At 34.3% G+C, this 25,909-nt stretch overlaps 1 protein-coding gene across 1 annotated transcript in view; it reads right to left on the reverse strand.

Moving 5' to 3' along the window:
* Positions 1-25,909, reverse strand: part of LOC150110561 (beta-TrCP-like) — a 171,976-nt gene that overhangs the window by 98,106 nt on the left and 47,961 nt on the right. Inside the window, exons 4-5 of the mRNA XM_090394800.1 lie at positions 20,158-20,251; positions 2,374-2,544 (exon numbers count right to left, since the gene is read on the reverse strand). Coding sequence (XP_090250926.1) covers positions 2,374-2,544; positions 20,158-20,251 — 265 coding nt within the window. The remainder of the gene's footprint in view (positions 1-2,373; positions 2,545-20,157; positions 20,252-25,909) is intronic.

Genomic DNA, 25,909 nt, shown 5'->3' on the forward strand with positions numbered 1-25,909 from the left:
AAAAAAAAAAATTATACATCAACGCTAGAGTCCTATTATTTGTGTTGTCTACTATGTACATATATTAACATCATTCCAGCCAGTTGGAGTGGGATGGTTTCTAATACTAGCGGATTGGCTGGAGTCCTGACTTATGTCGAATCTTTCATATTAGGTTGGCTGAATGTGTGCCATCCAGATCCTTGGAATTTTCATACCATCTTTGTTGTTGATATTTGGGTGGTTTATCAGGATTTCGCAGGATTCTTTAAATTTTCTTTCATACCATGTTTTTGTGCGGTGTAAGGAGCAGGTGCTTTTCCAGTTGATTTGGTGTAAGGTGTTAAGTGCATGGTCTGAGAGGCCTGCTTCACCATAATGGTTATATTTAATGTGTCTAATGTGTTCTTTCTTGCGTATAGGGATTGTCCGTCCTGTTTCACCAATGTACGGTAAGTTACAGGTGCAGCGGATGCAATAGACTCCAGGATGTGCTAATGGAAGGAGAGGATCCTTAAAGGAGATGAATATGGTTTTAAGTTTAGTGGGTGGTTTAAAGGTGGCATTGAGTTTATAATGTTGTAGGATTCTGTTGATTTTTTCTGATAACCCTTTAATGTATGGGATGGCTATGGTTTTACTGTAATCTCGATTCGTTTTTGTTGTGGTTTTATAGAGTATTTTATTGACAGTATTTTTGTTATAGCCATTGTTTATGAATGTGTCACTAATGATTTTTAGTTCTTGTTTCAGGGCTTGCTGGTTAGAGCAAATAGTTGTGGCTCTGTTTTTAAGGGTGTTTATGACTCCATATTTTTGTGCTGGGTGGTGGTATGAATTCGCATGTATGTATTGGCCCATGTGTGTCGGTTTTCGGTAGACCGTGAAGGAAGACGTGTAACTAGTGTGTCTAGGAACGGGAGCGAATTTTGGTTTTCGATTTCGATGGTAAATTGTATGCGTTCGTGTTGTTTGTTTAGGTGGCTGAGGAATGTGTTTAGCATTTGTCGCCCGTGCGGCCAGATCGCGAACACGTCGTCAACGTATCTGAGCCAGATTGTCGGTCGAAGCGTGGCGGAATCAAGAGCCCTTTGCTCAAAGGTTTCCATGTAGAAGTTCGCGATTGGGGGGGATAATGGTGAGCCCATGGCTGTACCTTCCTTTTGTAGGTAGAATTTGTTTTGCCACACGAAGTAACCGGACTTTAGTACGTGGGCAAAGAGGGCCGTAATGTCGGGCAGAAATTTGTTCTGTAGTAGGAGAATTGTGTCATTGATGGGGACATTAGTGAAAAGGGCAGAAACGTCAAAACTGACTAATAAGTCGTCTTTGTCGAGTGTTATGTTTTTGATTTTGTTATAAAGTGTTGTGTGTTTTTTATGTAGGAGGGGGAATGACCTACCAACTCCTTGAGTGTTGCCGCTAATTTCTTGGCTAGGTGGTAAATGGGACTGTCTATTCCTTCCACTATTGGTCGAAGGGGCACATTTTGTTTGTGTAATTTCCAAAAATGCATTCGGATCACCGTGCAAGCCTAAAAGAAAGGATTCAGATCATCCATGGAAATGATACCCACAAGCGCTGCAATCGCTATGGTAAGCTAAAGATTCGTATTTCTCTCCTGATCAATCGACTGGCCTTTTTAAAAAGATGCAGAGACAATAACATCATTCCGATCTGCATCAGGATAAAAAAGAAATTTACGTCCGCTAAGGCACTCCGTATCTATGACCGCACAGAAAAAGCAATGCTTAGAGAACAGATCCAAACAGCCTGCCGAAACCTAGCTACAACACAAAATCTAGTTTCTAAATTACAATCAGAACTATCGAACTATGTTAATCCAGACATTCTACAAACACTTGAAAGAATTACTGACAATTTCTTTATTCTTTTCCATACCCTGGAAAAGAATAAAGAAAAACTCGAGAAAAAATTCCACAGGTTGAAACAACGGCAAAATAGGGCGGCCAATCAGAGGACTTCCTCCCCGAGAAACAACAATGAACAACAAACAAGGGAGACAAGGAGCGTCAGTGTCTTTAACGAACCAGTATGAATGTAGTATAGCTTGTTTCTTGTGTATATTTGTACGCTCCAGAAGATGACCTTGACATAAAGGTCGAAACGTTGAATTGTAAAATTTTAGTAATATTAAACTAAAGTTTTCATTCAAACACGGTAGTTGTCTCCATAATTTCCAAAAATGTATATGAAACAAATCGTTTTGAGTAAGTTTTCAATGCTATTTATTTCTTCCAAAATGTGCAACTTATGTTTCAGTTCATCCAGAAAATTTTTAGATTTCCTTCAGTACAATAATAATCTATGTAACCACTTTAAAAGAGTAAGCATTTTTTATATATATATATATAAATTGATAAACGATTCTACCTGAACACACTGTAATGAATTTCTATCCCATATTTTAATTGTATTATCTCTAAGTCCACTAACAATCTTCTGTTCATCATATTGCAAACAATATACTCCTTTACTATTTTCACTATGACAATTAATCCTTTGGAGGTTATGCCTTCCACAGCGCCAGTTATTTTCTATGCTCTGTTAAGAGGGAAAACATAATTACTATATATGCAAACTTCTTATACATAATTAATTTTTATAACTTACAATCTCAAAATGTTTTAAGAATTCAGATTATTTACCTTCTTATTATGTGCTAAGCATTATTCATTTTAAAAATTTATGGAATTTACAACAGTAAAAAAATTATCCTGTTGTTTCGATCTTCACATCAAGATACAAGACAAGCTGAGTTACATTATGAACTGTAAGCTAAAGAAACAATGATTTGATCACATGTTATTCTACTGGCATTGCCTCTAGTGGGGGGGAAAAAAAAAAAAAACATCAAGCTAATTTCTATTTACGATGACAGGAATAAACATTCTTTTAGAAGGTTTTCTTTCAGAAACAATGATGTCCTATTTTGAGTATTACAATTCTTATTTTTGCTTTAAAGATACTAAATTTTCTACAGTCCTGTTTATAGTTGTTCTTAGTGAGGAACGTTCTGTGGGTCGAATATATACCTTCCATATGTTTGGGATTTTTAGACCATCATTATTGTTCAAATTGGGGTGGTTGATAATAATCTCACATGCTTCCTTAAATTTCCGTTCATACCATGTTTTAATGCGATATAGACAGCTAGTGCTTTTCCAGTCAACTCTGTGCAAGGAATTCAGGGCATGATCAGAAAGGCCAGCTTCACCATAATTATTATATTTAATGTGTCGTTTATGTTCTTTTTGTCTGATAGGAATTGTGCGTCCTGTTTCTCCTATATATATATGGTATGTTGCAAGTACAATAAATCCAGTATACTCCAGGGTGGGCTAGTGGAGGGAGTGGGTCTTTGGATGAGTTGAGTAAGCTTTTTAATTTTGCAGAAAGTTTAAAGGTGGTTTTGAGGTTGTATTTTCACAGTGCTCTGTTTATTTTGTCTGATGTTCCTTTAATGTAGGGAATGGTTATAGTTTTACTGTAGTCTGGTTTGTCTTTGTTTTTCATTGAGGTTTTGTAGAGAATTTTGTTAATAGTGTTTTGGCTGTATTCATTTTTTTGGAAAGTATTAAAGATAATTTTAAATTTGTCTTTTAGTGCCTGTTTCCATCATCTGCGCCCTGTTTTTTGGCGTGTTGATGACACCTAATTTTTGTGTTGGGTTGTGGTAGGAGTTTATGTGTATATATTGTCCCGTATGTGTCAGTTTCCAGAAAACACTGTAGGAAAGATTGCCAGAGGGAAGACGTGTGACAAGTGTATCCAGAAACTGAAGTATGTTGTGTTTTTCAATTTCAATTGTATGCATTTGCGTTGTTTATTTAGGTGGCTAAGGAATGTGTGTAATGTCTGGCAGCCATGGACCAGATTACGAAAATATCATCAACGTGTTTTTCGCGATCGTTGATGATGTTTTTGCGATCTGGTCCCATGGCCGCCAGACATTAGACACATTCCTTAGCCACCTAAACAAACAACACAAACACATACAATTCACTACCGAAACTAAAAAACACAACATGGTATGAACGGAAATTTAAGGAAGCATGTGAGATTATCATCAACCACCCCAATCTGAACAATAATGATGGTCTAAAAATCCCAAACATATAGAAGGTATATATTCGACCCACAGAACGTTCCTCACTAAGAACAACTATAAACAGGACTGTAGAAAATCCAATATCTTAAAAGCAAAAATAAGAATTGTAATACTAAAAATAGGACATCATTGTTTCTGAAAGAAAACCATCTAAAAGAATGTTTATTCCTGTCATCGCAAATAGAATTTAGCTTGATGTAGTTTTTTTTTTTTTCACTAGAGGTCATGCCAGTAGAATAACATGATCAAATCATTGTTTCTTTAGCTTACAGTTAATAATGTAACTCAGCTTGTCTTGTATATTGATGTATGCTCCAGATGATGATCTTGATGTGAAGATCCAAAAGTCAGGATAATAAAAAAGTTTTTTTTAACACGGTTGTAAATTCCATAAATTTTTAAAATGAATGCTGATCACCGTGTAACTCTAAAAGAAAGGATGCTAAGCATTATGCTTACCTCAGACTCAAAATCAATGTTAGCTTTTGTTTTTGGCTGTTTAAAAAATTAATAAATGCATATATTCAGTTCTTAAAATATTTTTTTTTATTTTCTTACAGAAAGATGAGGATACAAAATAATATTCAAGAGATTTGAAATTTTAATAATAAAAAATAACAATTAAATTGTACAATATTGTCCATAAAAACTTAATAATTTATAGAAACGATTGGCCATTAAAGAGTAACATCTGAGACCATTTAAAGGTATAAAATCTGATGAGCTTTCATGAATATCTGTATAAAAATGTTTATTTTTTGAGTTTTCAAAGTTTCGATAAAAATGCAATATTTTAAAGGAGAGTATTTGAGGTATATAAAAAAAACATTGTTGCTCAATTGTTATGCAATACTTTTATGTAGCATTACTATCACTTCCTGCATCATTTTATTTTTTAAAAATCATCTGCAATGGTTTAAATACCAAAATAACTTTAAAAAAACTTATCACCTGATGCATAGATTCAGGAGCATATGGTAATACCATGACAGTCCAAAAAAAAGTCAATATTATTAAAGGCTTGCTTATGAACAATTTTCTTCCACATGTAGTATTTCTCAGTTCTCCAATACAGCAATACCCCGACTTACGTGAATCCGGAGTTACACGGTTTCTTATATGTACGTATTCCCTTCCTGCTTCATGCCTCACCACTAGTTGTATCTTTCCAACGTCAGCCGCATTCGCCAGTGTCGCACATGCTGTGAATGAGCACTGACATGTTTTGCGTGGTCTCCATTCATACACGATTTTTATAGTCTACAAACCTTGCGATTGTTTAATGTTACGTTCTTGATAAAAATTTTATCACATAAAAAATAATAATGTTGTCCGAAAGAAGCAAGTCCGATTCTTCTACAGCTAGCAAGAAAAGAAAAACATTGACTTTGGAAACAAAACTCAACATTATTAAGGATTTTGAAGGCTGAATGAAAATTTGTAAGCTAGCAAAGAAGTTCGATCTACAGGAATCCACAGTAAGAATAATCATAAAAGATAAAGAATTCTCACTGCTGTGAAAAATGCCCGATCATTGAATTCAAGCATAATTCGTAAACGTCATGGGATTATTGGTGAGATGGAAATGATGCTTAAATTATGGTGTGATAATCAAGTGAGAGTAAAAAATTGTCCACTTGATCAACCGACAACATGTAGCCAAGCCAAGCTGATTTTTGAGAGGCTAAAAGTAGAAGCTGGAGAAGCGGCCAAAGAAGAAAATTTCGTGGCCAGTAATGGTTGGTTCAACCGATTTAAAAATTGCTGTAACTGGCACAGCATCACGGAGAGCATCGTAGCGACATCGAAATAACTTTCTTTTTTTTATGTATGAAAAACTGCAATTATGATTATATTTCTTAAAAAATATAGGTGTTTTTGTAAACCTTTGGTCCCAATTAACTAATATTTTGTATGTTTGTACATATAAATTATGTGCAAAATTATACCCCAAGTTACATGATTTCGACTTGTGCGCTTTTTGTTGGTCCGACTTACTGCATAACTTCGGGGTTTTACTGTACTGTCAAATCTTATGTTCAGTCTTTTAAGGCCCTATTAGCTGCATTAATCATCTAGATCTTGGCCTTCTGGCTGTTCTTCCTGAAACCTAGAGCCGAACATCTGTTTTGCTAACTTTCCTCCCATTCTGTTTAAGTAACCAAATTACCATACACTGACTTACTCAGACATCTTACTCGATCTTGAATAAATTTCTTTTTATTCAAGATCGAGTAAGATGTTTCATATATGAAAGTGCCGAGGAAAATCATATATGATCATATATATATATATATAATCTCTAATCTGATCAATGATTCATTTCTAACTAACTTTTGAATCTATAAGTTAAAACTGGTTTGAACACCATTTGTATACCACTAGTTTAGTATTTTGGTTACTCTCTCTGAATGAATATAAATTAACTGATATCCACAACTACAGTTCACAACTATGAGCAACAGAATATTCAACTGCATTTAGTAGCAGATGACATCAAACTTCAGAAAATACTGAAGAAATACTGGAATATTCTATAGCAACTTAGAATCATAGAATCATAATTGGAGAAGATTGGAATGCCAATATTAGAATGGACAATGAGAGATGGGAAAGAATAATGGGAAAATATAAATAAGAGAAAGAATTGCTTTAGTTTGCCTTAAAGTATAACATGGTAATTTGCAATACAAAATTCCAACAAAAAGAGTGCAGAAAGCAGACATACTAATCACCATGTGCACTTCATTCTTCCATTAGGAAGAATGAAGAACATGCTAGATATAATACTCATAAACAACAGATGGGCCACAGCAGTGTTAACTGCTTCAAGGAGCAGACATGGAATCTGATCATAACTTAATGATTGCCAATATCAAATTGAAACTCAAATGACAAGAGAAGGCACAGTATCAAAGTCAAAGAGATATAAAGAGACACTGAATGAGGAAATCACAGCAAAAATGTATAGGAACGTGCTCAAGGATGAAATGAAATGAAATCCATTAGGAAAATAAACTGGATGATAAAAACAAGAAAGTGGTGTCTGCATCAACACCGTCCAAAGACACAGAAGCCAAAGAAGATGTGGAGTTCACACGAAACATTAAAATAATTCAAGAGCATTAAAGATTAGGATAGAAATTTCTGAAGAAAGAGACTAGTATGGAGTGAAGAAGGCATTTAGAGAGACAAATCCAAGTGGTTAAAATACATTACAGGGATATCAAAACCCTATACAGTGTTGTGTCTATTTAAAACTCCATTAAAAGTAATGGGGGGGGAAGGTAGCTGCAATATGACATCATCAAAGTCATCATGAGATATCTGCGGCAGGAGGAATATAGATGCAGCATAATGACATATTAGAGTTCTAACTGAGAGTCAGCTAGCAACTGCTAGTAAGTTTATATTGAATGGGGTTCTGGAAGGGAATATGATTGCTCACAAGGACAAAGACTCCTCCTTTGGCAGGTTCATCCCCTGTCCTGTTCTTACAAATGATGGCAATATTTCATAATGCTAGATTGTCACTTGGCTTTAGGTATGTTTCCTGCATGCAGAAGCATATCAGTTTATACTTCTGCAAGAAGGCCTTGATGTCACAGATGTTGACAGAATACACAACAATTCCATTATAGGAATATTTTCATTCTTTCTTTTTTGATAGTATCATCTGGGTTCCTATGTTGATTAGTTTTCATTAGCCATAGATTTTTTCTTTTTAGAGAATTGTGGATGGCCAGTATCCTTCCTCTCTTCTTTATCAGGAAAAATATCCAATACATCATATTGTACTCCCTCCAGGGCACTAGCTACATGAATTATTTTATATTTTTCAGGGAGGAGCAGAGGTATCCGTGTCATCAGTTGATGGTCCATCCATTAAAAGGTCTGGAGGCATGTCTTTAACCCTCTGCAGTGCATGTTCCGTTATCTTTTTTATTAGTGGATTTTTGTGTATTGGGGCCACGTTTGGCATGTCCTCAGGATGAGTCCATATCAATTTTTCTCCTTGACTTGCTGTAAGGAGATGGTGAGCAAGTCTGTTCAGGGATGTTGTAATTGTGAGCAGGCAGGATCAACATACAAGATTGAATTTCTGTTTGACACTTTCTTTACAGGTGCCTTCTCAGCATAAGAAGGTTTACCAGACATTGCTGCCACTTTTGTGTGGTGGTATACTGACTTTTTGCCTCCCGATAAATACACAATGCTCTGTTTTTATTTTTTGGATCTCCTTCTCATCCTTCCACGTTTGGAATGCTTAAGAGTAAGCTGGATGGCCACCCTCACAATTACAGCATCCTGATGTTTGGTCTAGCAATCTTTGTTTTCATGGTATTTATTGCTGCATTGAGCACAGCCATGATAGTATGATAATGACCAATACACATACTTCTGACATTTAAAGTAGTGCAAAGGTTTTGTGATGTATAGCTTTATCAGACAGTTGAAATAGTTTGCTCTGACAGATGCTGGTGGTTTTGGTGCACTGAATGTGAGAGGTTTCGTGTATGTGTGGGGGGGGGGGGCATAACTGGTATTCCCCATTGATGTTCAAGGCATAACTTTTCTGATTGTTTTAGTTGATGCTTCAATAAGCATATCTCCTGAATGCAACTTCTTTGTAGATTTTGCAGATCCTGCCAATCTTTCCAAGACATTCTAGATGAAGGGTAACATTTTTCGAAGCTACTCTCCTGTTCAATGTATAATCAAGAAAAATAGAAGCTGAACTGTAGCTTCTATTTTCTGCTTCTTATTCTGGGTTTCTGTTGGTGTTTCTATAGTTTCATGATGTGACTGGGGCATGTTGAGGGTCCTGATACACAAAAAGATGAAATGTTCATTCTCAGGAATGAGTTTTATTCAGTGACAGAGCTCCCCACTCCCCACCCATCATAGAACCGCACATGAAAACACTCTCTCTCTCTCTCTGGCAATGAACTACACTTGGAAATGAAACATCAGGGCTACCCTGGACACTATGACACTATATGAGCACTACAACAAGCCATGGACTCTGACCAAGACCAATGGGAAGGAGATTTACTGCAACAACCTTCATCCTTGCAGGCAAGCCCATTAGTCAAATGGTCCTGGCAAGGCCATGCAGGACTACCTATCTTGCTGAAGCAGAGAAAGTAGTGCAAAACTACCAGGCTCCTCCTTAACCAGATATCCAAAGTTTGCAGCACATAGCAAACATGGCAGTAAGATGTTAGATGACCTGGATGATAGGATAGTAAAAAGACAAGAGAAGTAGAATGAAAAATATGCAAGGATGCAACAGGTACATATGCTACATGTACACATTCAAATCATTTCCAGTGTCATAGTTTTTACTTTCTTGAAAGAAAATAAAATGTTGTAATACTATTGCTGCAACTCATTTCACTTATTATGCCTTGCTCTATCCATGCAAAAAATCTAGTCTTTACACCCTCCAAAGGGTGACCTTTTATTCTCTCCACTTCAGAAATGTTTTTTTTTTTTTTTAGGTAATAACTTATGTTTCTATCATATCTTCCCTTTTCCATACACCAACTAAACTTAGTAACCCACAACTTTCAGCCTATCCTAGGAGTACTGCACAGAGTAGTCACTATTTTGGTTCACTCATGTATGAATCCTCTTCATCATTTCCAGATCCCAAAGAAACCAGTGACCAAATCTTTATGAAGCAAATAATGGTTAACAGATGTAAAAAGAAATATTTACTATATCCAATAATTCATTCTTATTAATAATATTCAAAGAAAATCAAAAGGAATGGCAAAATAACATTTTAAACTGATTGTAAACAAGGATAAAGTACTGGAGGCAAGAAATTATTTTTTCTTCACATATTCACTTCATAAAAATATCTGATAACATATCTTTAAAAGGTTTAGTCCTGATCTGGTCATATCAAAGCTTTATAAAGAGAGATAATAATCTTCTTATCCCTGCTAGATGATGCAAGTAATCCTTTAAGCTATTTTAACACCTCACTTTTTTTTTAATATACATATCCTCTGACTTCAATTTTTCTGAATGCCATCACCCCCAAATCACCAATTTTCTGCAATATAACATAAACTTCCAATTGCATCAGACTAAACAGTAATGCCACATTAAAACTTCTCTAGTGTCCCATAATGCACAGTAAACTTTCCTTTCTTTGTAAACAAGGAGAAAAAAAATTTCTACAACTATCTCTATTCCAGAATATCTTAATATGATTGTGCATCACTTCTGCACTGACTTAGCTCTCACTATTGTATGCCCACACTTCATAGAACCGACCTTGGCTTTGTGTCAAGAATAATCAATTCGTGCTGAAGGAGAGAAAGAAATAAAGGATGCATGAATTGGCCACCAACATGCGAAGTCACGTGCTTTATAGATAAATTTTCCAACTGTTGTACAAGCAAAATAGTTATCACTTTTAAGAACTAGAATTTTCATAAAAGAAAAGCTAATTTTCCGACGTACAATAATAAACACTCATCCCATGAAACGCATTGATTACCCTAATATTGGAATGGATTCTCCTTCTTTTGAGATGCGCAGAAGTGTCGAAAGGTCTCGCATCTGTGGGCGTACAGTAACTCCACACATGTAGTTCCCACTAATGAGACCTCAATAAAAGTCTAAACACATCAAGGTAGTGAACCTTCCCATTATGCATAGCAACATACATGCTAGAAAGGAAGTATGCTGTGCATTATGGGATACTAGGAAATTTTGATGTGAAATCATCTACTTCTGTATACAACAGTTTAGTTGCAACTTCCCTTGCAAACTAGCCATAAAAAATGAAATAAAAAATTCTGGGACATGCATATTATATATTTACTGCATTGTATTAATAAAAATTAAATCATAAACTTCTCAGTTTTAAAAATTAGGTATATATGCAGCAGTATGACTAGAAAAAATGATTAATTAAATAAACACGGCAGTAGTAGCCTGCCACCTTGCTTACAGGAGGCTTGAAAAGGAGGTATCAAAATCAGTATTATTTAATCATCACACTCACGGCATCAAATGTGCTTATAGTTACTTGAGTTACAACCTTCTCTCAGTGGGATGTCACAAAAATAAAGTCTCTATAACTCATCCAATCATTTATAGTCAACAAAAATGCACAAATGACAAAAGAGACATTTTAGAAATGAGTCATGAATTATTCTATATCCAAAATTAAAGGAATGGGTTTCCAGTAATCACTACCAAGGTCTTATTATTAGATGTGACCAACAATTCCAGAATGATCCTTATTAGCAAGAATATTTGTGTTACCTATCTAACCAAAAACTATAATCTCGTTAACCAACCAATAGAACAAAACTTCACCAGAAACTTGAAATGTCTTTGCAGAAAGGAATGCAATTTAATAAGTCATACTGATTATGAAGGGTCATTCCAGGAAGGTTCTGCTAAATATACAATAACGATAGCAATGTGGACATGCACTATCTAGCTAATGGAAAAACATAAAGCATATGCCTTGGAAGAGAATTTCACAAGCATGATCAAATATTTTGATTGAAGATTCAAAGTAAAAAACAAAGCAAATGACAAAAACAAAGATAAGAGTGTTAGCAATAATCCACTACAACCAGAATGTAAATAAATGCAAAGAAGAAGTACATAAAGTAAATTAAACAAACTACACATACTGGCCACTGAATTAGAAACGTTTATTTAAAACTGTGTTGGATCTTCTTTAGCCCAAATTACAGCTTTGGACACCCACCACAGGACACAATGGAAGAGGGCCACTCTATTACACTGCAGCAAATATAAATATGAAAGACTATTTCTCGAATCTGCCTCAGGCATGAAAAACTTTCCAAACCTAAACAAATTTGGGTGCATGAGACTATCCCAAATTTGGAAAGAATACATTCTAAAATAGTCAGCCCAACAGCCAAGACTATCCAATTTAGTCCACTAGGGGATACCATTTAGGACTCTAGGCCTGACTTCTGTTGCCTTTCTTCAATCTCATTTGCCCAGCATTATTGCCTACATGCACATATCATTGTTTTTATGATCCCTGATGATGGCAATGTAATGTTGCCAAAATATAGGAAAGTATTAATTAAAGTATTTAATAATTAATATTTCGGCATATGCTATTTCCTGAAAAATTAACAGTTATGAGTAACCAACATATAAGCCTATCTACAAGAATTATTATCATCCACATAGATTCCTTTGCACACAAGGCCTATCAATACACCAAGTCTGAAAGTGAAGATATCCAGACAATCTTTTTAGAATGCTTTGGCAGACAACAAATACAATGTCAGCACATCAAGAGATATGAAAGTCTACCAAAAAAAAAACTTAACTCCCCCAAGCTTGAACTATCTCCTAACACAGTAGTAAACCTATTATCCCTCACCCTGAAGTCTAAAGCAATTAGTGTACTAGTTGTTTGCGATTTAGAGATTGTCTCTATAAAGGTTGGTTTTATACTCCGAGTGTTTAGTATTTACATACAAGAGTTCAATTCTGATTGGTGCAGCAACTTTTAACTTTTCTTTTAGAATCCGGAAGTCGCCAACCAAGACCAAATGCAAAAAAAAAATACATATTTAATAAAACTAAAAAAATATATACACTTTAAATAAAATTACATAATTACAAATTACTGGATCCAAGGCCTTCTAAAATAAATCTATATTTTAGAGATTTTCTTATCCAAAAATATTAAAATCATCTATTCTCTGACTCATTCTATTACTGGATTGTTTAACATATACTTAACTCAAGTCAACTAGACTAAACACCTTGTTTTCACAACAACAAAAATGTTCATCAGAGTCAATTTCTTTGTTAAGCCTTTTCAAAAATATAAACATTTCCTTCTTCTTTTCCATGGGATCCTTTCTTATCACCCTTATGTAGCATACAATATTATTCCTCCTGTCTCGTTGAAGTATAAATACTCTTACCTCTTGCAGTTCAATTTGACACACAATTCCCTAATTTTTGTACTGGAGAAAGAAAGTTTCTTCTACTACCTCATAATCAACATATCCAAGTTGAACTAATTCCGTCGCCTTTTCCAGTAGAAATAACAAATAGATCTGCCGTACAATAGACAGATGAAACGTTCCAATCAGTGCTTCCTCAAACATTCAATTAGAACATTGTCTGCAATATCTTCTAAATACTTGTTGACAGCCAACTCATCCAGTTTAAAGACTCACAGTTCTATGATTCCTTTATGGAATCTTCTATTGATATTCTTCTGACTGTCACATAAAACTTATAAATGTCACAAGAACAAAATTTCTCTGGTCTGCATTCTTAAACTTCCATTAGCGCTCTCTCTCTCTCTTGTTTTTCTAGTTACTCCAATACTGAACTCTCTTTCTGTCAGCTGTCAATCATGCATCAAGCTCCTCGGCAAGCATATGCACTCCGTGTAAATTGGAAGCGAGAAGTTATGTATAATGGCTGAACATATCGCCTATGTTAGCGTAACAAGAATGTCTTTTTAAAACACCACACGTAATAATTTTAAATTACAATAAAAATTTTTAAAGTAACACAATATACTGGCTCACACTTTGGCAAAACACCTTCACACATAAAAATCTCAGCCCACTTTACAGCCAGTATAGAAAAGCTCATACTCCAACACACTGACATAATGGTCAGTTCTAATGTCTAATGTTCTAATTAGATATTGTTGGATCCTACTTCTTAATTCATACTTTGGATCCGACATGTTAGTCACTATGATGTTCTTAAACAAAATTATAAGTTGCTAGTTGATTTCTAATTCAATATAGAGAAAATTTATATTTATAGACTACACCACTCTATATCTGAATTAGTTCAAGAATTGAAGAAAAACCAACTCACAACTATCCTCTTTTATATGATGTTATTATATATACTGGCCGAGTATATTTAACTTACTTAATTTTTCCGCTTTGGTTCGAATATTTTATGAATTGTGCAGTAAAAGAGATTCAGGCAAAATACAACTTTTTATTAACAAAAACAAACATTTAATTTTAAAATCATAAATTTTACACTTAACTTCAAATCAGTAATTAAGATATCACAATCACTTCAGCTTCTCCGATAAGTACAATCAAACTCTGACAAGACAAATCTGTTATCTCTATATCACAGTCTTTTCATAGTTCCTTAAGTTCCAAATACAATAAAAATTGCAGTAATACCTCTTCAGAAACAGACACTTTTAATTTTACGCTTATTTAATTCTCCGCGATAGTTACTGTTAACATCAGGGAATTCTAAGATGAAACTCACACACTTCTCTGAACAGAAATATTAAAGTTGGAATAATCTTCTTCCTTCATCAACATACACACAAACACTTTTTATAACTGTAAACACTTTTAACAATAAACAGCACTCGTTAAAATAAATCTTCTAGCATTAACTGAATTAATTTACGGGCACAATACATATAATCAGATGTTCTTGTATGAAGCACTACTGATTACTCTTGAATTAGGGCAATACACAATAATTCTTTAACTTGGGGTTTTATATGTACAGATGTTCATTCCTCCGGCATTCAAATAATTCTTTAGGCACTACAATTCTAAACACCGCTATCATTAAACACAACCCTGTTGCCTCTATTTATTCTCTAGTTACTTCTTACTATGCTTCACATTTCAGTGTGTCCTTGAAAGGTCGGCCCTGAAAATAAATCTCAACTAAAATATCGCTAGTCATTCAGTAGTCACTCAGCTATCTTCCGTTGCTTTATTTGTTATTCAGAAACTTATTAGCTAACTGCTTCTCAACTTGTAGACTTTATTTAGTTGCTTGAGTGACTTGCCGACTCGCTGTTATCGCACTGTGATTGCCGAATGCCCGATTCCAACCTAATGCCAATCCTTCTCTCTCTAATAAATCTCTAATGCTCTAATCTCCTAATGCTTTTTTTTTCCAGCGTTCCTCCTTTTTATATCCATTTTTCCCGCCTAAATTCTTCTCGAGATCTCTTTGACTTTCCAGTAAACTTTCAGCATTTTCAATAAACCTCCTCTTCACGTTCTGTTCCAATTCTCGCGCTCGCTTATTTACATGCGTCTCCATGACAACACAACAAAACAAAACATAAATAAAATTGAGCTATTACATAATGTTAAACTTTCACAAACAGGAATAAATAGAGAATATTTACATTTCAAATAATGCGCAGTTCAATTATCAAATACAAGTTCTTATAATATTAACATAGTAATAATTAAAATAGCTTAATAATATTTTATCACAGAGTTTTCCTACTATTAATACATACGTTCTTGATTAAATAATTAAATATTATATAAAATTAAAGGTAGTTATATGAATATTAAATTATAAACAAGTGATTTACATTAAATAATATTTACAAATGTAGCCTTTGCCATGTTGGATTATGTTGGATTCTGAGGAGAGTATTAATAATTTAAATTTCTCTTCATTCAGAATCCAACAATATCATCCAAGCCATATTTTCCTCCCAATATCTCAGTCCTGTTTCAGTTCATGTGAACTCGAGCTATTTCATTTTGCAAGGAAAATTCTACAATCAGATAGAGGGGAGCCATGTTCTCCACTTTCAACACTCCCTGGCCAACTTTTTCATATAGACTTTTGAAGAAAAAGCTTTAAACTCTGCCCCACAAAAACCAACTATCTGGCTATGCTACGTGGATGATGAGTTCTCCATTTGGCCACATGGTCTGGATAACACCCAAGGATCCACTTTACCTTGGAAAAGGAAAACAACAACAGTCTCCCATCCCTAGATTGATTACATGCCAGCCTGATTAGATCCCTGGCATTCTCTGTTTACAGAAAACCTACACATACAGGCAACCGGCAGTTACACTATCCCCTCCCAACAATATGGTATTGTAAAAACCCTATATAGCAGGACCTTAACTACTGAACTTGACCATATCCTTAACACTTTCTTAGCCAATGGTTACAATCCCCAAAAAAATCCAAAAAAAAAAATAATTAAATCCTGGAATCACAATTCCCCCCCCACCTCCACACCTTCAGAGCAAAGATTACTCAAAATCTATCACCATTTCATATATCCAGGGCACATCTGAAAAATTAACAAACATTCTAAGGAAATATGACCTTACAACCTCTTACAGACACATAAGAAACTGGCATCTCTTATCTGCTCCACCAAAAACCAGCTATATCCCCTTGACCTACCAAGAATATACCAGGTCCCTTGCAGTTGCAAACTGTCCTACTATAGCCAAACAGGCAGGATAGCCAATATCAGAATATTTGAACACAAGGACTACATTCAGTTCCACCAATACAGCTTCTCAGGACTTGCTGACCACGCTTTGGCACAACAGGATACACTGGAGGAAGGCCGCTCTATTACACCACAGCAAATATAAATATGAAAGACTATTCATTCCTTGAATCTGCCTCATCAAATTCCTCAACAAATCTGGGTGCATGAGACTGCCCCAAATTTGGGAAGCATACATTCTAAGATCATCAGCCTAAAGGCCAAGACTATCCAATTCAGCCAACTAAGGGTACCATTAAGGACTCTAGGTTTGGCTTCTGTTGCCTTTCTTCAACCTCATTTGCCCAGCATTAGTGCCTGTGTGCACATACTGTTTTTTGTGAACCCTGATGATGGCAATGTAACAATGCCAAAATATAGGAAAGTATTAACCTCCCAACCAGTCATGGCATCTACAGATGTCCAGCTAAATCTGGATATGGTTCTGTGACACCTATTGAATAACATGGATTAGAAGTGCAATTTGGTCTCCCTATCTCATCCACCTCGGCCAGTAAGGAGGTTAATTAGTATTTTATAATTAATATTCTAGCATACATTGTTAAAAAAGTAATAGTCATTAATTGTTAGCTGATGATGCAAAATTAATAGTAATAGTTAATAACATGATGTGGAAAACTTAAATAGGCTGTCAGTATGGGCAAAAAAATAATGGATCTCAGTTTAATATGGAAAAATGTAAAGTTATGCATTTTGAGATAAATTGATTGCAAGATGTGTACCACACTGATGGAGCTGTACTGAAGGAAACAGATGAAACTAGAGATTTAGGGGTGGTGGTAGACAGAGAGTTGAAGTTAAAAGGGCATACTGCTAAGGTAACTCATAAGATTACTTGGCTATTGAAGAGCACACTAAGAGCATACCACAAAGGCCTTGATACACCCACATCTTAATTACTGTGTTCAGGTGTAGTCTCCTGGGTTTCTTGGAGATAAGGAAGTGGTATAGAGGATCCAGAGGCGAGCAACCAAGAAGGTGGGTGGCCTGTGGAATGTTCCCTATGAGGATAGACTGATGGTGAGTGTGTGTCGGGGGGGGGGGTTGCAGAAGCAGGTTGATAGGCAAAAAAGAGGGGATATGATAGAAACATTTAAGTTACTTAAAGGATCTTATAGAATTGATGCAGTGGGAATGTTTCAGAACTTGGCTAAAGGATGCATAACAAGAGGTCATCCCTGGAAGTTGAATAAAGAAATGGTTATTAGGGATGTGAGGACTAGATTTTTCACTTGGAGAGTGGTGAATGAATGATGGAATGGGTTGCCAGTATCAGTTGTGAGTGCTTTGTCTGTTAATGGGTTCAAGGAGAGGTATGATAGATGTTTTAGATAGTTTCGGTTTCCCATGATGAGTCCTCAGACTCCATGGAGGTGCCAATACAATAATAATAATAATAAACAGTTGCCTAGAACACATGACCAAACATCTTGCATATACACTGTGTGACATTTACATCATCAAATTCCTGATATATACCCTCAAGGGGTGTACAGGATATGATAGTACTATATGAAAAATTACATCGTTACTCACTTCCTATCTACAATTTTCTTCCATATCAGTCTGTTAACTGTCAAGACTCCAACATTATCAGATCTTATATTTCAATCTTCTAAGGCACTTTTTACTGTATCAATGACCTATATCTTGGTCTGCCTCTGGGTCTTTTTCCTGCTAACCTGGCAGAGAACACTTGTTTTGCTAATCTTTCCTCTCCCATTTTGTTTAAGTGACCATACCACCTGAGATTAGCTCCGCTAACACGTTCCTTGATGCTGACAATGTCAAGTTCTTGCCTAATATCTCGTTTTTAATATGATATTGCCATTGATGCCATTTGTTCATGCCACTAATCTTTCTCAGGACTCTCTTATCTGTGGTCTCTAGTCTTTGGTAGGGTGTTTTGCTTCTGACCCAGCTCTCAATCTGCATAAATGTTTCTAATTCAGTGGCCAGAATGTGTATTTAGAAAATTACATTATTGAAAATTTTGCCAAAATGGATTAAAAGTGCCTTTAATCCTCAAGAGTGAATGCTACATAAGTTAAACTCCTATTTTATCCAAATTACAAGATCTCGGAAAAAGCAATTAACACTCTTCTAGAAATGGTCATAAAATCAGCTACTCTGGAATCACTTTAAAGATTCTTCGGTTCCATCAAGAGTCAGCTCTTAGTTGTCTAAAGCATGCTTAAATCTGTAATCCCATTTTGATAGACTCAGGGTAACTAATCTGAATTACTGCATTTACATTTATGTAAATGCAGTAATTCATTTATTTATTCATTTATAACACATTCATTTATTTACAATTTAACTGCTAATTTCACAATATGCAGAAATTTACACACACATGCATGCACACACACACAGAGAGAGAGAGAGAGAGAGAGAGAGAGAGAGAGAGAGAAGACATGGAAAAAATGTTTATCTGTTTTCATCTGCAATGGGTGAATTTAGCTGATAAGTAAAACGCCAATAGAAGTAAGGTAAAAAAAATACTATTTACTACACAAAACATCCGATAGAATGAGTATTATATAATTTTGTTTACATAATGCCAATTCTATGGTATATTTTATGTTGAAAATAGTACTTCGTATTTTTTATCTTACTGCACATACTGAAAAATGTTAGTCGTTACAAATGCCCGTTTTGTCATAATGGAATACAACCCGAGAACATAGGATATGCAAGCATATTTAATCTTAAGCACATCACAAAGTAAACAACTAACCAGAACACAGAAACTTAAAACAGATGTGATGCAAACAGCAATAATTACCTTATTTCACAGCCAATGATGGAATATGCATAAAATTGAGAAAGAATCATTGCTGTTTTTTTCTTTATTTTCCCATAATATATAATTTCTTCATATGGTGTCTAAAAATGTAATGCAAATGTTACAAACTGTTTTTGCCACATCATATGGTTTAGATGGCCAAAATATAAACAGATAATTCTGGATTCCTGACAAATAACAGATTAATTTGATAGCATTGAAAGAAAGTTACTCATATAGTAGATATGATTATGTATCCTTAATCACATTATCCTGTACATCCTTCAGAGTATGTTAAGGAATTATATTAATGATGCTGTTAGTTAATAAAAGACAAGCTTCCAAAAATATATTTATTTATGAATTCAATGAACAAAAAGAAAACTATTCCTTACAAATGTATTCTTATCAAATTAAGTAATGTCTCTTTTCTCTTTGATGTATGGGTTCAGGTTATTTTGAATTAAGCCTCACACACTTTTTAATTAGTTTTGTTCATTTACTGGCAGAACCTGAATCTTCAGGAGGGAAAAAAAACCTGCATATGAGATTGGATAATTTCAGTTGAAAAGATCACTGTAAAGGTCACATTGATGAATTTGTTTCTCCAACAATAGCCACATACAGTAAAAAAAAAAAAAAAATTCAGAACTCATTATGCTGTGGTATCTACTTAAATTCTTTTTCATAACATTAACACGAATATCCTGCTTAAAATTCATTACGGGCCATTTTGTTTAACATATTCACGCCCAGCTGTGTATGTGTCATGCATTATGCACAAAACACATATCAGCATGAACACGTTAACAGTAAGTCTCTTTAAAAACATCTTAAGTAGCTTCTATTACATCTGGAAATTAAGATATTGATATTTATGTATGAAATGCAATATTACACTATTTCTTATGTTGTGAAATACAGCCAACTTACCTCTATGTCTTGGATTATTCTTGGATACAGCCGACGGTAGAATACATGGTCTGGATGCTGTTCACCAGGAAGAGGTTTAAATAAGTACTTTATCCTGAAGAGAGAGAAAAAAAAAAAAAACTTTTGCAGAAAACTAAAATACATAAAAATATCTTTATGAAGTTTTAGTTGGAGAAGTTCTCTGATAGCAATACACAGACTAATAAAGGATCTTTATACTCTGAAACTAATATAAACAAGGTGAAAAGATATAGCAGTAAAGCATACAGTATTAAGATGAAAAGTTTGAGTTATTTAAGGCACATGTTCCTTATTTCTACAGTATATTTTATGCCAATTATATTTTGAAAACTGACAGTCTCGATGCATCCACCATGACAAATCAGATAATTTCTCAACAACAAATCAATTCAAAGCAATAATGAGGATCAATTTCTTTCTATAGCAATAATATGCTGTAACTTTTTTTTTTTCCCAGCAAAAATCAGAAACTATTATTGCTACACAAGCATCTCCATGGTGTCTAAAAACTAATCATGGGAGGGCCACACTAACCATTATTGCCACAATGACTATCACCTCTCTTCTTAAAGTCGTTCACTGACATAAGACTCACAGTTGCCCCTGGTATCCTACTCCACTCATTTAGCACACTCTACATAAGTCTTCTATCCAGCCATGTAGTGGAAATTGTCTTTAGCATTAACTCTATAAAACCCCTCTAGTAATTTATGTTTCTAGCACATCTCTTTTTTTGCTAACTTAGAAACACACAAACTTTCATTCTATCCACAGTGAGCACTCTACAAACCAATCGCTGTTTCGGTCGCTTGCTACTGAATCCTCTCCACCACTTCCACATATGCCCAAGAAATGCAAGTGACCAAATCTGTGGATGATAGCCAAATGAAATTGTATCAAAACCTTATAAAAGAGAGATAACAACTTCCTCATTCCTGCTCGTATATTTCTTCTTATTATTATTATTATGTGACACCTCCAGGGAGTCCAAAGATTCATCGAGGGAGGGCATCTATTCTACAACTATCTGTCTCCACCAACTACAATGAACCACAACTACACCAACATCATCTACCACTCACCACTACCACAACTTTCACAGACAATCACAAACATCCATGCTCATGATGGGATTCAAACACACAGCCTTTTGTCTGGAGAGCAGATACGCTAACCACTTAGCCAACCAGGCCAACAATCTCTGATATGGAAGTGAGACTTGAGATATTGCAGAAGTTGTGCACTTCTGCAGTATGTCCTATGAACTTCAACACCCCCCCTCCACCATTACTCCTAAATTCCTAGCTTTGTTAATTTCATGCAATGCAGTTCCACCTATGCAATACATAGTCTACAGTTTTTCCATAATGCATAACTTAATACATTCTGACACAGTGAATTAACAGTAAATATCCTTTGTCTAAATCACCAGTTTATTCCAATTATTCTACAGGACCTCTACATCACCTTAATTAACTAATTAAGGTGATGTAGAGGTCCTAGTTTAGGTCCCTAGTTTAGCATCAATAGCAAACAAATGGATATTCCCTCTCCATCTCATTTCCTATATCACTGATGTACAAACTAAGCAGAAGCAATCCAAGGACAGTTTCCTGTGGTACATTACTGATCAATTCAACTACACCATATACTATTATTTGATGTGTGTCCATCACAGATTTATTCATGACACAAGCTGCATTGATCTCCATTTGCTCCAATTTACATAACAGAGCAGCCACTTGTCAAATGCCTTTGAAAAGCCCAGCAATGCTGCAGTGTGTAGCCATTTTCCTTATCTAATTCAGCCATCACATTATTGAATAAAGTGAATAGATTACTAAGAAAAGACCTCCCCCTTCACAAAACCATGCAGTCTCCTATAGTGACCCCTATTCCTGTCTATCCATTTATTCTGTCCTTAATCAACATTTCCAATACCTTAACTACTATTCTTGAGATAGTAACTTATCTATAATCAGAACTATTTTGTTCTCTTTCCACTTCTTTAGCACTTTACTAGATAAAATGGGTTACACACTTTGTTTACAGACAGCAAACAAAACATTAATTTTTGGACTGTGCTTGATGTACTTAATTACCACTGCAGGTTGTCAGAGTACTAGATCCTTGCATTATACTGATTAATCATTCCTGATAAATGAAATCTGGCTTCATCAAAACAAACAATGATAGGTACAAAATTCTTATGATCATCTTCTATTGTCATGCCTTCAGAGCAAAAGTTAAATCAGTTCACCCTATCAATGGGTTTAATTTATTACAGAAGTTACAAACTGTAATATTTTATTTTCAACCTTGTGGACAGGCATAAGTGTTGAACGTTATTAATTTCACTGGCTTTCTAACCAGCATCTTCAGAGCATGACTACTTGTCATGATACAAAAAGTGACAACGAGGAAATAATCCAAAATGTAATGAACAAAAGACCCAAAGAACTTGCCTTCTAATAATGTATAAATAGAAATCTTCATAGTTGTTGGGTTGATCTTATAATAAAATGAATCTCTTTCTCAAATTTTAGGCAAAATTAATGCAAGCCTTACCTGATGAGGTTCAGAGAGTCATTGCCACTGCTGGTTCTAAAGAACAGTCTCTCCACCTCATAACTTCTATACAGAACATTAATTTATTTCCCTCTCATCCAGCAAGTCCTAACACTTACCATAATGGTAGCAAAAGTATTTCTTGTGTTCTCAGAGGTGGACATTAACAGAACTTCTTGCTTGCCCATAACAAGCCAACTTGCATTCACGAGACACTTCAGGATACAGTTTTTGTCCTTTGATGAGTGAAGAGGAAAGGGTTCTAGTTTTGAAGTATAGTTTGAATATGGTGAGGAGCTTATATTTACTTACTATTTTTAATTATCTTTTCAAATGTACAATAAACATATGGCATGGAGAAGTGATTGGTCTTGTATGCTGGGGAGGGATATGTAATATTTTACCTATTTTATATGGTTGTATATACAGGCCAAAAAATGTAGTGAAGGTAACTGAATTCAGTTCTGTGGCAGGAGCTGCATCATTAGAACAAATAACCCAAGTTCCAAATTTAGTATTATAAGGATTCTATACTGTTAGGTAGGATAATAATGTGATTGTTCATGAAAATATTTTCCAGCATATGTATGTTGACTTTCAATAAACAGAAAAAGACGACAAAAGATTCGAAAGATGCGTGCCAAGAAAGGGCTAACAGTTGTGCGATTCTTTTTTCTAATGTGAAAAGTATCTTGTCCATTCACAGGGCATAGCCCAGACTACAGAAGTTACAAACTGTAATATTTTATAAACTACAGTCTGAGATCAGTGAAACCTGTTCTATATGCATTTTTATAAGCTTGTTATGCTACAATAAAATGGCCACTTCAAAAAGAAAGCATGGGAATAAAATAGCTTCTATTTAAGCTTTGTTCAGCATGAAAAAGTATATGATAAAGATAGGAAGGAAACAGTTGGTTGGTTGGTTGATTTATGGTTTATTGATGCAATGACAGCAAAGGTTACAACAGTACACAAGGTATTAATACAGTGCTATCTAGCTAATCCGAACTAATAAAAACCGTGCTCGTTCGGATTAGCAAAAAGTTTGGATTAACAAATTTTCCCCCATGAGAGACAACAATAACTAGCGTTTAAGAAAAAAATCAGATTCTAATGGTACATCAATTTAATTCTGTAAATAAATTAACTGATAGAAAAAAACTACTGTACTGTAATGTAAAACAAAACAAACAAAAAAAAAAAACCGTACACAAGTTTATTTTAGTAAAAAATTTAATTTGCATGTAACTGTATTGTTGAGGATTCTGATTTAATAAAATTGCATAGTTCAGTACGTAACTTAATTTGCATAAAAAATATCACTTTCTTGTATACAACACACACAAAAAAAAAGTTTTCAAAACAACACACACAAAAAAAGTTTTTTTATTTCTTTATAAAAAAGTCACTGATTTTCTTTTGCTTCTTGGAAGCTAAACTTTTTTCGAATGCTTCTTCTCGAAGCTGCATTAGCAACAAAATTTTGTGGAATGGCGTATCATTCTGCTTAGCACATTCTATACACATATTAAAACTGTCAGCTGCCTCTTCATGTTTTACTTTTTTTTCTTTGAGTTCTGCATGGTCATCGTTGTCTTCTAATTCGTTCTGTAGCGTCATATTTATAATTTTAGTATCTGATTTGATTTCGAAATCACTTTCGGTTCTACCTGTAATCCATTCCATAACATCTGTTTGTGAAATATCAACATCTGGATTTATATTTTTAACCAAATTATGCACGTTCTGAATTTCCTCTTTTTGTGTATATTTGTGATTCATGCCGACAATACAGTACGTACTGTACAGTATAAAAATGCAAACATGAACACACAATAAATCAAAATAGATCTCCAGTATAACCGTGCAATTGACAGTATGAAAAAAATACTGTACTGTAATAATAATAAAATAAATAAATAATAGTTAAAATAATAATTATTAAATAAAAATAATAGTACACAAAATAATAATACGTAATAAATAAAACTTTTTTTCTTTCAAACCGCAGTTTGGATTACTGGAGGGTTCGGACTAAAGAGGTTTGGATTAGCGAGATACCACTGTAGTCGGAAAGAGATAAATTAGTAAATAATATGTATGTACAAAACTTAATTTAAACAATGCAGTACAGTGGTATCTCGCTAATCTGAACTAATAAAACCTGCACACGTTCAGATTAGCGAATTTCCCCCAAGAGGAAACAATAACTAGTGTTTAAAACAAAAATAATCAGATTCTAATGGTACATCAATTTAATTCTCTAAATAAATGAATTAACGGACAGAAAAAATGCTACTGTACTGTAATATAAAACTTAAAAAATAATACAGTACACAAGTTTATTTTAGTAAAAAATTTAGTTTGTATGTACCTGTATTGTTGAGGATTCTGATTTAATAAAATTGCATAGTTTCAGTACATAACTTAATTTGTGTAAAAAGTATCACTTTCTTGTACACAACACACAAAAAAAATTTCACAAAATAACACAAAAAAAATTTTTTTTTATTTCTTTATAAAAAAGTCACTGATTTTCTTTTGCTTCTTGGAAGCTAAACTTTTTTTGAATGCTTCCTCTCTGAGCTGCATTAGCAATAAAATTTTGTGGAATGGCGTATCATTCTGCTTAGCCCCTTCTACACACATATTAAAACTGTCAACTGCTTCTTCGTGTTTTACTTTTTTTTTCTTCAAATTCTTTATCGTCATCATCGTCTGCTAATTCATTCTGTAATGTTATATTTATAATTTAAGCATCTGATTTGATTACGAATTGACTTTCGGTTCTACCTGTAATACATTCCTTAACATCTGTTTGCGAAATTTCAACATTTGGATTTATATTTTTAACCAAATTATGCCAGTTTTGAATTTCCGTTTTTTGTGTATCACCATAGATATCTTTGTAAATTCTAGAAAGCCACAGTTTTTTCCATGACGCTCGACAGAGGTGATTCATGCCGACAATACAGTACGTACTGCACAGTATAAAAAAACAAACGTGAACACACAATACATAAAAATAGGCCTACAGTGTGAAAAAATATATATACTGTAATGTAATAATAATAAAATAAATAATAGTAGTTAAAATAATAATTATTAAATAAAAATAATAGCACACAAAATAATAATATAATAAATAAAACTTTTTTTT

This window comes from Typopeltis vanoorti, chromosome 1 (assembly GCF_054136105.1).
Source record: "Typopeltis vanoorti isolate ZY-2024b chromosome 1, IOZ_Tvanoo_1.0, whole genome shotgun sequence".
NCBI classification, from domain to species: domain Eukaryota; kingdom Metazoa; phylum Arthropoda; class Arachnida; order Uropygi; family Thelyphonidae; genus Typopeltis; species Typopeltis vanoorti.